The 12776-nt window shown below is 45.2% G+C and overlaps 1 protein-coding gene across 22 annotated transcripts in view; it reads right to left on the bottom strand.

The window, feature by feature from the left end:
* Atp6v0a1 (ATPase H+ transporting V0 subunit a1) overlaps window positions 1-11913 on the bottom strand; it is a 54097-nt gene extending 42184 nt beyond the window's left edge. For 9 of the 22 annotated variants that reach the window (XR_005489782.1, XM_017597194.2, XM_017597196.2 and 6 more), the window contains exons 1-5: window positions 11766-11913; window positions 9398-9576; window positions 4244-4322; window positions 2086-2183; window positions 1270-1398 (exon numbers count right to left, since the gene is read on the bottom strand). Coding sequence is in view for 21 of the 22 variants with exons in the window: in XM_017597194.2 (XP_017452683.1) it covers window positions 1270-1398; window positions 2086-2183; window positions 4244-4322; window positions 9398-9514 (423 nt within the window). In the remaining variant the exon portion in view is untranslated. 22 annotated transcript variants of the gene reach the window in all.
* Window positions 11914-12776: the final 863 nt, after the last annotated feature.

The raw sequence follows: 12776 nt of genomic DNA, 5'->3' as shown, positions 1-12776 counted from the left end.
AGGAAATGTCTATTACTTTACAACCAGATCCCTACTCCTGGGAAGACGAGGTAGATACATTCCTAGGAACTTTCCTCATCTCCTTGTCTCCCTCCACAGACTCCTTGGATTAGCACGACTTGTCCGAATCAAAATCCATGGTTACTAAAGAATGTATCACATCCTCGGCAGACTTTTCTCCACATAGTGGTTTTCAAAGTAGCATGCCTGAGTTCAAACATGTTAAAACAGCCAGCTGGGCCCTGTCCCTGCCGGCCCTGGTTTCTGACTCAGCAGGTCTGCGGTGGGGACTGAGTTTTTACACTTCTCCCAAGGTTCCAGGTGAGGCTGTTGTTGCTGGCTGGAAACCTTGACAACTGTGGAGGACTGTTCTCTTCTCGAGAGAGGCAGATTAAAAGTGAAACCAAGAAAGATACTGATTGAAATGGGTCCTCCATATCTAAAAATCTTTGTCAAGGATTTTGTTGAGTAAAGGAAATAAACTTTCTGGGTGAACACAGTAACAGTAACTAGGGTGATATATAAAGTGTCTAAAGTTTGGCAAAGATACCTGTTAGACCATCAGGAAAAACATATCTGGATTGGAAGCGAATGTTCCTTGCTAAGATTAATTAGGAGAAGGAAGCCATCCGCAGACCTGAGCTAACTCCTTTGGGGGGCTGAGGGGGTGGGTTCTCTTTAGAAAGCTGCCATTTGGCAACTCAGTCCCTGTATATTAAACCCGGGAACTTAGTCACATCTTTCCTTATAAATAATAAACTGTGCTATGGGAAAATCCAAACTAGCGTCATATCGCTATTTCCATAGGATACCATGAAAACTCGGAAAAGACTCCCAAATGTGGGGAACAAAATAATTTCATGACTAAAGGTCTGGAGGTAGACATTTCACTGTAATTTTGGGCGTAACCAGACTTGTTTCTCCAGGGCCATATAAATTATACTTACCTTATAACACATAGCTGGAGGCATCATGCAAACATTTCAACTTACTTGCCCAGCGGCTGGAGGTGCCTTCCTAACCCTACCCCCACCCCACCCCACCCCCGTCCTGAGGTGAAAGCTGGCAGGGAATGTTAAAAACATAGGAAGCCGTGGCTGGCTGTGTACTACATGGAAAATGGAACACGTTCTGACATTCTTTAACTAAAACAGGGTGCGAAATGGCACTGCTTCCAAACTAACGGGCTAAAATAACCACTGGGATCAAAACATGGCCCACTTGTGCAGCTATACCAGCTGCCCGTACTAGAAGAAACAATAGTCTGACCTCATCGAAAAACTGCTGAGTTTTGCGCAGTATAAATTTTAATTCAGTCAGTTCCAGGAAGTTTCGCTTTAGAGCTTCCTGGTTAGTGTTGATTTCCTTCAGTTCGTTTTCGATCTTCTCGAAATTGGCCTAGGGTTTTTTTTTAAAAAGAAAAGAAAGAAAGAAGAAAGAAAGAAAAGGGGGAAAAATTAAGAGGTTAACTCAAATTCAGCTTGCTGTGCTCACTCTAAAAGACATTAACTGAATTTGTACCCCCAACTGTTGCCATGGTAACGAATTATCTACAGCTTCAAATGCTGTGATTCCCCACCCCCATCCCCAGCAACTTTAAGGAAAACATTTCACTTAAAAGAGCCTTGGTCGGGGCTGGGGATTTAGCTCAGTGGTAGAGCGCTTGCCTAGGAAGCGCAAGGCCCTGGGTTCGGTCCCCAGCTCCGAAAAAAAAGAACCAAAAAAATAAATAAATAAATAAAGCATTTTGGGGTTGGGGATTTAGCTCAGTGGTAGAGCGCTTGCCTAGGAAGCGCAAGGCCCTGGGTTCGGTCCCCAGCTCCGGAAAAAAAAGAACTAAAAAAAAAAAAATCAAAGACCTGTTTAGTATGTGAGGGCCATCATCAACGAGGGCTCAGTAAACCAGTAAGCATGAATTCAGTGCTCTATGATGTTATCTCTGTGAGCTGCTGTTTGTCAGTCCCCACCTAGAAAAAGCTGACAATGAAAAGCAACGCTCACAAGGTTGGCAAGAACTCCTCTGTGCCAACCGGTCAGGAAGGCGATTCCTGCATTAATGTAGAAAGTCATCTGGGAACTGTTTACCTCCAAGTCGATCATGTCCCTGGGAAAGGGCACCTCCGGGTTCTCTCCAGTGTCCATAATTGGGATGTTAGCTTTTCTTATCTCTTTCTCAACAAACCCTGGAAGATAGAGGCAGAGCATTCATGTGGAGTGCGCGTGCGCGCGTGCCTGGAATTCTCACGGAGAAAACACACCTACAGAGATGTGACCCCTGGCTAGAAAGAGCTTCATTCTAAGAACTGGCGAACGAAAGAAGCAGCTCCCCCCCCCCCCCCCACATGCACAGCCAGGGCTGACTTGCTGGTAGTTTAAAACTGGCTTGCAGTCCCTTCACCTCCTGCGAGTGTCACTTCCTTCAGGTATGATAGCTCTCTTTACAAGTATTATTGGTCAATCAAGGCACCAGAAGAATTCGGAGTTAACAGAGCATTTAACAGTTCTAGGTCAAAAAGATTCATTTAACTTAGAAACAATTGGGTCATTCTTTTTAAACATCAAAAGCCAAAAATTAAGCATAAGAGGACCCAAAACATTGAAAGAGTGTTTCTATGACAACTACTGACTCCCCATCCCCCACCCCAGAATAGGGACCAATTTACCTATCAGTTTGGCAGAGTGGCAAGAGCCTGAGTTTGGAGCCAGACAGAATGACCTAGTTTCAAATGCTGGCTCCATTACGACTGCTTGTGCCCTTGAGTATGTTAAGGAAATTACAGGCCCCTTAGCATTTCACGAGGGTAACACCTATCTTTTTTTTTTTTTGAGACACTGTCTATGTAGACCAAACCGGTGGAACTAAGAGAGATCCTAAGTCTCTGAATACAGGGCTAAAAGGCATTTGCCACCACATCTTAAAAGCATGTTGGGGTTGGGGATTTAGCTCAGTGGTAGAGCACTTGCCTAGCAAGCTCAAGGCCCTGGGTTCGGTCCCCAGCTCCGGAAAAAAAAAATATATTAAAAGCATGTTGTGGGGAATGAATGAAGTTTTCACCACTCCTCAGTACCCTAACTGTAAAGCCTTAGGGAATGTTACGCTTTTGACCAACTGCTCAGATGGCTTCTAAAGTTGATAGTGTTCTGAGTCCTACCGTTCAGAATTCTGTAACATAGTTCTGCCATGGCAATCTGGCTGGGCGGAGGTGGTGCACACCTTGAATCCCAGCGCTTGGGAGGCAGAGGCGAGTGAATCTCTAAGGGTGAGGCCAGCCTGGTCTACAGAGAGAGTTCCAGGATGGCCAGGGTCCCACAGAGAAACCCTATCTTAAAAAAACAAAAAACAGGGGTTGGGGATTTAGCTCAGTGGTAGAGCGCTTGCCTAGCAAGCACAAGGCCCTGGGTTCGGTCCCCAGGTCCGAAAAAAAGAAAAAAGAAAAAAGAAAAAAAACAACAACAACAACAACAACAAAAAAAACAACCCAAAAAACAAAAAACAAAAACCATAAAAACAAATACAACAAAACCCCCTGAGAATCTAAGAGTAGTGGCATATACAGGCAACCAAAGTACTTCAGAGAAGCCGAGGCAGGAGAATCATTGCCTGGGTTAGTTCTAGCTAGCTACACAGAGTTCCAGTGAGGCCTGAGTTACAGTGTCAAAGAGTAAAAGAAAAAACCAATTCAACAACAATAAAAACCAACCAATGTTTCCGGCCTGTCATCTGAACAACCTTAAGCACCACCTAGGTCAAAGTCCATAAAATCTATTTACATATAAGAAGTTCAGCCTAATGTTGTGGTTGCAGATTTTTTCCCTCTCCTTTTTTTACAATCTTTTAACAAACTTGTTTATATTGCGTACATAAACGCGTGAGTGTGGCGGTCAGAGGCCACTATGCCCTCTGGGGAACTGGTTCCTGACTTAGCTGCTTCCTGCCAGTGTACTGTACTCCACGTTAGCTGGCCCGCAAGTCTCCCCCTCCCACCTCACTGTAGGAAGGCTGAGCTTGCTCATCTGGTTCTTATCTATTTGTTGTTGCTTACTGAATACGCTGCAGAGGGCCAGCAGGCTGGATGGTCACTAGGACCCTGCTGGCAGCTACTTCTGGCTTTCTTTCACTCAGGCTTAGGGCCTGCACTCCTGATTCTACTGTAGAGTTTTTATTCCTTTACTGAGAGGACTAATGACTAACGTGTGACAAATGACTCGGCAAGGGGATGTCAAGAGACCGCATTGCACGTACGGAGTTTTCGATCCATTTCTTCACATCTTCTAACTTCATTCACAAATTTCCTCTGGAAAACATTCACATCTGGATTTAACTGAAAGAACAAGAACAGGAAGCAAGACTTCAAACGCCGAGTCTACGTTCTGTGTTATAAGCAGCACATGCCGTGAATGGAAACGAAATTTTGAACCAGTGTATAACGCAACTCTAATCAAGATTGCCCACTGATCAATACAAAGGCTTTGTGTTGGTCACACAGGCAAAGCTAAAAGCCTCCTTTGTTACGGCAGCACAAGACAAATTAGCCAAAGCAGTGAGCTCCCTTCCTTCCCTCTGCCTGGAACTTGGGCAGCTAAGTCATAGGTGCTCAGCTTGGGAAAACACGAAGGTAAATACCTGTTCTTCTGCCCCAGGTTGTCACCTTCTGGTAGCAGTCTGAGTTTACTCATGTACTAAAGCCGTAAGGAATACCACCTCACACCTGTTAGAATGTTAGAAAGATGGGAGCCAGTACAACTCTGTAGAAGCAGGGTGATTGGGAGTTCAAAGCTAGCCTGGAGAGCAAAGCGAGTTCTAAGCTAGCCTGGGCTACATAGTAAGACCTGTCTAAAAAGATGAGTGTTATGAATTGATGAGGATGTTGACAAAAGAGAACTCTTGTGTATTGTTGATAGGAATATAAATTAGAATGGGCAGAACTACCAGACAACCCAGCAGGCCCACTTCTGGGTACACACAGAAGAACGGAAATCAATATGCAGAGCTATTCCCAGTAACTAATATATGCAATCAACCTGCCAAGAGGTGTATGGACAAAAAAACATGGGGTGCTATACTGAATGAAATACACCAGGCACATTGAGTCTTACCTACACATACAATTTTATGTTGTTATTTAGACTTTTTAAAAAGATGTTTATGTGTATAGGTGGTACATCTACATGAATGCTTGTGCACCATGGGCATTCAAGGTGCCCTCAGAGGCCAGAAGAGGGTATCAGATCCCCTGGAACTAAAATTAAAGATGGTTGTGAGCTGCCATGTAGGTGTTGAGAGCCAAATCTGACTCTCTGGAAGAGCAGCCACTGCTCTTCAACCTCAGAGCCGTCTCTCCAGCCTCCTACATGTACATGTTAGAGGCTTGAATTCATAGAAGTATTGAGAGGAAGGTGGCCACCAAACGGCTACTAGAGAGGGAGGCAAAGAGGAAGTGTGGTGAGTAGGGGAAGATGTAGGTCAAAGTTCACAGATTTTCAGATAGAACGGAATAGGGAGGAACTGTCAAGTAGCTGACCAAAGGGTAAAAAGTTTGAGCTATTTGGGATACATTTTTAAAAAAACATTTACTTATGTACTTTGTGTGAGTGTGTGAGTGTGAGTGTGTGAGTGAGTGTGTGCGTGTGCGTGTGTGAATTCGTGTGCATATGAGTGTGAGTGAGTGTGTGTGAGTGTGTGTATGTGTGAGTATGTGTGTGTGAGTGAGTGAGTGTGAGTGTGTGTGAGTGTGTGTGTGAGTGTGTGTGTGAGTGTGTGTGCGTGCGTGCGTGTGGGTGCGTGCGTGTAGTATAGGTACCCATGGAGAAGAGAACATCTGATTCCACATAACTGGAGTGATGCAACACTGGGAACCAAACTTGGCCCCTCTGTAACAGCAGTTAGTGCTTTAACCACTGAGCTATCTCTCCAGCCCAAAAATAAACCACTGCAAGGTGGACAAGACAGCTCAGTGCATAAAGGAGTGTGCCTGGAGACAAAGCAGGCTCGATGGTCTCAGTTCAGCCCTTGGAGCCTCCATAAAGCTAGAGGGACGGCATCGATTCCAAAAACCGTCCTCTGACCTCCATATGTGTGACACACACACACACCACCACCACCACCACCACCACCAGCTTTCAGAAGTATGACCTCAGATTATTTATTAATTATACGAGGGATAAGATACTTTTACACTGGAGACATCTAAGAACTAATACATTAACCAAGTGATCAAGTTTATCTTTAATAATAGAACAGGGCTGGGCTCAGCTCAGTCAGCAAAGAGCCTGATGTGACCCTGAGAGCCTGCGTTCACTATCTAGAACCCAGGGAAGAAAGCTGGACAGGCACCAGGTTCAGCGAGGAAACCATGTCCCCAAAACTAGGGTGGAAGTAGGGTAGGAGTGGCCCAAGCCTTTAATCCCAGCACTCAGGAGGCAGAGGCAGGCAGATCTCTGTGAATTTGAGGTTAGACTGGTCTATAAGAGTTCCAGGACATCCAGGGCTATACAGAAAAATCTTGCTCAAAAAAAAAAAAAAAACAAAAAAAAAACTAAATAAATACTAAGTAACTGTGGAATATATCTGATATTGGCCTCTGGCTTCTGCACACATGTATATACATGTGCACATGCAAGTGTATACAAAGAAGCACATATACAAATGCACACACACACACAATAGTAGAAGACTAGCAGAGTAGGCACACCTAAGCATTGAGGAGGCTGAGGCAGAAGGGACTGTTGTGAGTTCAAGGCCAGTCTGACTACTATGAGTTCCAGACCTGTCCATGCAAGCCCTCATCACAAAAAGAAGCAGGGCAGGGAAAAGGAGGGGAGGAAAGAGGGGTTGGGGTGGGGGTGGGGGGCGAGAGAAAAAGAGAAAGAAGAGTGAGTTAGGGAGAGCACCTAGGACACATGGGGAATTTTTACAAACCTCCCAAGTCAATAATCAAAAGTCAGGGAACCCCACAGATAGCTATAGGCAGAGGAAAGGGACACACAGGTCACAGAAGAGAAAAGGCCCTGTCCCAGAACGACAAAAGGTTGCCAGCTGTACATTCAGAAAGTGCAGAGTAAAACAAGAGCCCACTGCATACCTATAAAATCATTATTTATAGACCTATCGACATTTGAACCTGACAGCCAACAGGAGCAGAACACATGCGTGCTTCCATTGTGACAGACACTATGACAGCATCAAAAAATGCTAAAGATGTATATGATACTTGGTGGTGCCTCTGTGAGGTGTGTGTGTGTCTGTGCACGTGTGCGTATGTCTGAGCACACTCACACACAGATGCCAGAAGTCAACCTTGGATATTGTTCTTCAGGAGTTTGTTTTGGTTTTGCTTTCTGAGATAGGATCTCTGAGTCGAACCTGAGGCTTACTGAGGAGGCTGCACCCTCTGGCTAACAGGCTCCAGGATAAACATCTTAGCCTCCCTCGGGCTGGAATCGCAAACGCGCTACCTACCACAGCTACCTTTTTAAAGAAGGTCGACGTGTCATGTGGCAGGCATTTTATCAGCTAGGCTGCCTCCGAAACCCCACAATGACCTTTTAGTTACAGAGACGACCTAGCAGTGGTTGGCCCAGAACTTACCACAGAGACCATGTTGGCTTCCCAAGGACTGTGAGGGGATTGGCGGTGCGAGTGATCATGCCTGGCTTTGGTTTTTAGGTTTGTGTTGTTTAAAGAAAAAGACAAGTGCATTGAAGACACAGAGGGTACAGCGATAGTTCCAGAAGTACCACCTGCTGGCTAATTTCCTAAGAGATTGCCAGCTCCAGGACTTCTATGAGTCAACCCTGCTGGTTTCTAATCATCTCTTGTTTAATTCACGCATTCATTCAACCAAGCAATGTGGATACCTTATATAGGCACTAAAGACACAAAAATGTGAGAAAAACAGAGAGTGTGCTCGTCTCCGTGGGGCTGAGATCATTGTGAGGAGAGACTTAAATCAACTGTTCCCATTGATAAATGTCAAGTTGTGACCATTATAAAGTCTATGAAAAGTACCTGGAACTCTGACTGACAGAATCTGAGTCACCCTGCCCCAATCCTGACTAGCCACAGCCTTCATCATGTGCACCGTGACTTCTTGTTCAGATTATAAACTCCCAGAAAACACACACACACACACACACACACACACACACACACACACACACAAATCAGAAACTGTCCTTTTAGTTTTGAGATGCTTCCCTAATATCCAAAACAGTGAATTATTAGTATATGCTTATTTGAGTACTATATAAGTTTTGTTGATGTACCTAGATGTCTCAGATGTTGTTTTAATTTTTTCCTATTAGCTCTTACTATATGAGAAACTGCAAGGGGCTTGGGGGGGTGTTTTTTGTTTTGTTTTTGTTTTAAATATCAGGCTGTAATATTAAGGAGATCCAGACAAAGTAAAAAATATTTCTACCAGCATTCCTTTTTTTTTTTTTTTTTTTTTTCCGGAGCTGGGGACCGAACCCAGGGCCTTGCGCTTCCTAGGCAAGCGCTCTACCACTGAGCTAAATCCCCAACCCCACTACCAGCATTCCTAACAACTACTTCAAGAGTACTTAAAATAGGGGGCTGGACTTGCCTAGGAAGCACAAGGCCCTGGGTTCGGTCCCCAGCTCCGAAAAAAAGAACCACACAAAATAGGGGGCTGGAGAGATGGCTTAGCGGTTAAGAGCACTGACTGCTCTCCCAGAGGTCCTGAGTTCAATTCCCAGCAACCACATGGTGGCTCACAACCATCTGTAATGGGATCTGATGCCCTCTTCTGGTGTGTCTGAAGACAGAGACAGTGTACGTATATACATAAAATAAATAATAAATATTTTTTAAAAAAAGAGTACTTAAAATAGTTTCCTTTTTTTTCCCCCAGACAAGGTCTCAGGTAGCTCAGGCTGGCTTCAAACTTATTATGTAGCCAAGAACAGCTCTGAATTCATAATACTGCTTTTTTACCTCCCAAGTGCAGACAGAGATCACTGGCCATTTCCCATCATGCTTAGTATTTTTGTTTTGGTTGAGTTTTTGGTTTCCTCCTCTTCTTCCCCCTCCTCCCCCTTCTCCCCCTCCTCCCCCTCCTAGACAAGGTCTCATTCCTCCTAGTCCAGGTCCATCACCTTATTGCCTCAGCCTCCCAAGTACTAACATTCTAGAGATGAACCACCATGCCCCACCCTGAAGATGAGCATCCAAGGAAAAATTAGCAAAAACCATTTCCATTTCTAGAAAGACAAAAGCCAACCTGAGCTTACGTCTGCCAGTACTAAACCAGAGCCATGCTGTTACTTTGCAAGTAAAAAAAAAAAAAAAAAAGGAAAACCCTCACGATAAAGCCATTAAACATGACAAACAAGAACAGTTCAACGGTACTCAGAAGGCAGCTTCACTTTCACTTACATCCCGGAACTGAACCTTTCCAAGTTCTCCTAATTCACTGACACAACAATAAGCAGCTTCGGACTGGAGAAAGAGCTGGGCCAGGGTCATCTCCTCGCTTCGGAAAAGCTCCCCCATGGTGGCGATGGTTGTTCACTCCAATCTGAGGCGAGAGACAAGGCGGTGGCTTGAGAATTAACCTACAGGACCAAGAACAAACAATACCCTAGGTGAGGTCCTTCTTTTGCATGCCCTGAGGGTAAGTCATAAGAGCACTCTTGCTTTCTAGCTTAGAAGGGTGCAAAAGAGAAATTGCCAAAGCATTTACTAAATCCCAGACTAGGGAGTCTAGACTGAGGCATTTCCTTTGTGATCACGGAATCAGGATTGACGACAGTGTCTTGGAGCAACGCAATATAAAAGAATATACACAGAACAAGGACAGGAACTGAGAACCCCAAAAAGTTCTTCAATATGAGGCAGGGACACTGACAGTACCAGCAGATTTGGTTTTATTTTGTTTGAGACAGGGTCTTTTATAACCCGAAGCCTGCCTCAAACTCAATGTATAGTGGAGGTTGGCCCTGAACTCCTGTCTCCCACCTGTTTTTGTTTTTGTTTTGCTTTTTTTTTTTTTCCCATACAGGATTTCCTCTGTGTAGCCCTGGCTGATCTGAAACTCACTCTACAGATCAGGCTGGCCTCGAACTGACAGAGATCCACTTGCTTCTCTGCCTCCAAGTGCTGGGATCCTGTGCCACCACCAACGGCAGGCAGTGCCTCCATCTCTTTAGAGCTGGGATTATAGGGATGTGCCAACATGCCCAGAGCCTTTTCTCGTTACTGTTTGCTTTTTCACACTTGGCACAATTTTCTTGCTAAAACCATCCTCTTTCTAGTTTCATTTTGGGGTTGTTTTTGTTTTGTGAGCAGGAAACAATAAAAAGAGACTTTAATTACTCTCTTATATAAAAGATCTGACTAGCTTCCCCTCTCACTGGCAATGCCCACTTCCATCACCTAAAATTCCCAGCACTATCCTATAGCTCTGGCTAAAAGGACCAAGCTTCCAAACTACTGGGAAAATAGTATTCCTTGGCTAAGGAATCCCAACATATTAGCATCACTTTAAAAAGACAAAGGAGCCCACATAGCGTAGTTTCAATACAGGCAAGAGAGGAAAACGTCGGTAATGACAAAGCACTTTTAACAAGCCAGAGCCTTCCACCTCCGCGGCTTCCTACGACTCATCCCCATCCTCAAGACAACTGCCCTCTCCCATCTGTCACGTCTCTCCTAGGAGCCTGAAGGTTTCCGGTCAGGTCAGCAGTTGGCGCTATCAGTGGTACTGAAATCGCAATTTTTTATTCGCGATAAGTTCCCTTCAGTTTACGTACAACAGCATCCGCAATATCGATCCTCAGCAGATCATACACTGAATTACCTTTAATGCCGTAATGGCATGCATACTCCATGTTAACTGATAGGTAAGGCTGATGTTTCAGAGAAGATTTGCCCTTCGGGAAGGCAGGAAGACATTTTGAGGAACCCGACAACAAATCCTCTCTGCATTTGGCGTTCAAGGTCAGCAAAACAACACGCTCGACTAAAGCAAACATTTCTCAAGAGATTACGTTGGGTTGACTTAAGAATCTGAATCACCCACATCAGCTATAACCAGTCCTCTCCACCTTGAACAAGGATAGATGCCACAACCTCAAAATAAATGAAATCATGTCTGACAGGCATAGACCAGGAGCTGACAGGGATGACAGCCTCCCAAGAGTTGCCGCCCTCCTCCTGTTCCTTCATGATTACAGGCCTCTCCAAGACTATCTCTACACCCACTGAAACCAAACACAAAACGAATTTGGAAAAGCAGATTCCGGGGGTCGCGAAATGAAATACGAATGAAAGAGTAATTCTGCAAAAGGGTGATCCACACCTAAGGTCCTCCCAGGAGGACTCTCGCTCACGTTTTCCAATCCTCCCTTCCTAGCAGGGAGCATATATCGTTCACTTCTTCATTTCTGGGCTGCACAGTGAAAAAGCAGAAATTTTCTGGACCAGGCATAACCTGTCTCTTGGTTAAGGGAGAAATCCCCAAATTGTAAGACCCTTTAAGAAATCCCCCCCCCCCAGTTCCCTCTGCCTATCCAATCCCCTCTGTCCTTTCGCCTCCTCCCTCCCGGGTTATCCCTAGGCAGTGGCCCTCCAGTTCCTCTGCCCACAGGAAGGGTGTCCAAAGAGGGAGATGAGCCCCCCATATTTCTCTCAGGGACCTAAGATCCGGGCTAATTCTACTGACAAGCGTCCGAGATATCGGAGTGCGCACCACATCCCCTCGAAGGCCCCCCGGGGAAGCGCTCTTTTTACAACCCTCGCTCACCTCTCGCCCGCTCCGCCGCCGCGACCGCAGCCGCCGCAGCAAAGCCCCCGGCTCAGGCTGAGCAGAGTCGCGGACCAGCGTACGCAAGCAAGGCTCCGCCCCCACGCCACCATCGAGTCCCGCCCCCAAGATGACTTCATCTCAGTTGACCAATGAGACATTGCCTCTCCCGTGCTGCCTCAGTACAGTCTATGGGGCTCGGGCGAGTCCTGGTGTGCGGTCGCCATCTTTGTTCCGGCGTTGTGATTTCTATCTCAGACTGGAAGCCATCGGGGCTGGGCGTGTGACTTTTGAAGTGTTTGCCTTCTGAGTCCATCAGAATCCTTTCTCTCTGCTATCCTCGGACTTTCCATCTCATCTGCCATCTCTACTTTCCAGAGAACCCTTTCACAACCTTTTCTTAGAGAAAACAGCATAAAAAAATGGGCACATTTTAGAATGATCTGAGAGCTGCAGGGGGCCTCAAAGCTCGTTTTCTCTACATATACGCATCCTTTGTCGTTCTTAGACCTCTGAAAATATTTGAGCCCCAGACTGGAGAGCGACTTAAGATAAATCCTATAATAGAGGCATAGGATCTCGTCCACTTACAAAGTATCGGATTCATTCTTCCAGCAGCCACCTAGGCTTTACACTTACCCAAATGATAAGAAAAGTCCCCCAGAAGACCGTTTGTTGACAAAGTAATTATTTTTATCTTGCTTAGTAGGTTCCTGTGAACCCATCTGACCACGTAGGAGTTTTCAGTTCCTCATACATCTTTTGAATGCAAAATGATACCTATTTGTATTTAAAGCTCCTTTTCTAAATATTGATAGAGTCCTTTTCCCCCCTATTCGAGAGGAGTAGGGAGTCAGCAGAAACGTCGGGAGGAACTCGGAGAACTGGTCAGTCAGTCTCTGTGGGTGGCAGAACTCATTGAGATTCAAGGGTAGTGACGGAGGTATTTCAGATTAAAAAAAACAAAACAAAAACAAAAAAAAAAAAAAACATGTACTGATAATTTTGCCT

Source organism: Rattus norvegicus, chromosome 10, assembly GCF_036323735.1.
Source record: "Rattus norvegicus strain BN/NHsdMcwi chromosome 10, GRCr8, whole genome shotgun sequence".
Lineage (NCBI taxonomy): Eukaryota > Metazoa > Chordata > Mammalia > Rodentia > Muridae > Rattus > Rattus norvegicus.
Note: the sequence above shows the minus strand (reverse complement) of the source record. Positions and strands in the feature narration are given on the sequence as shown.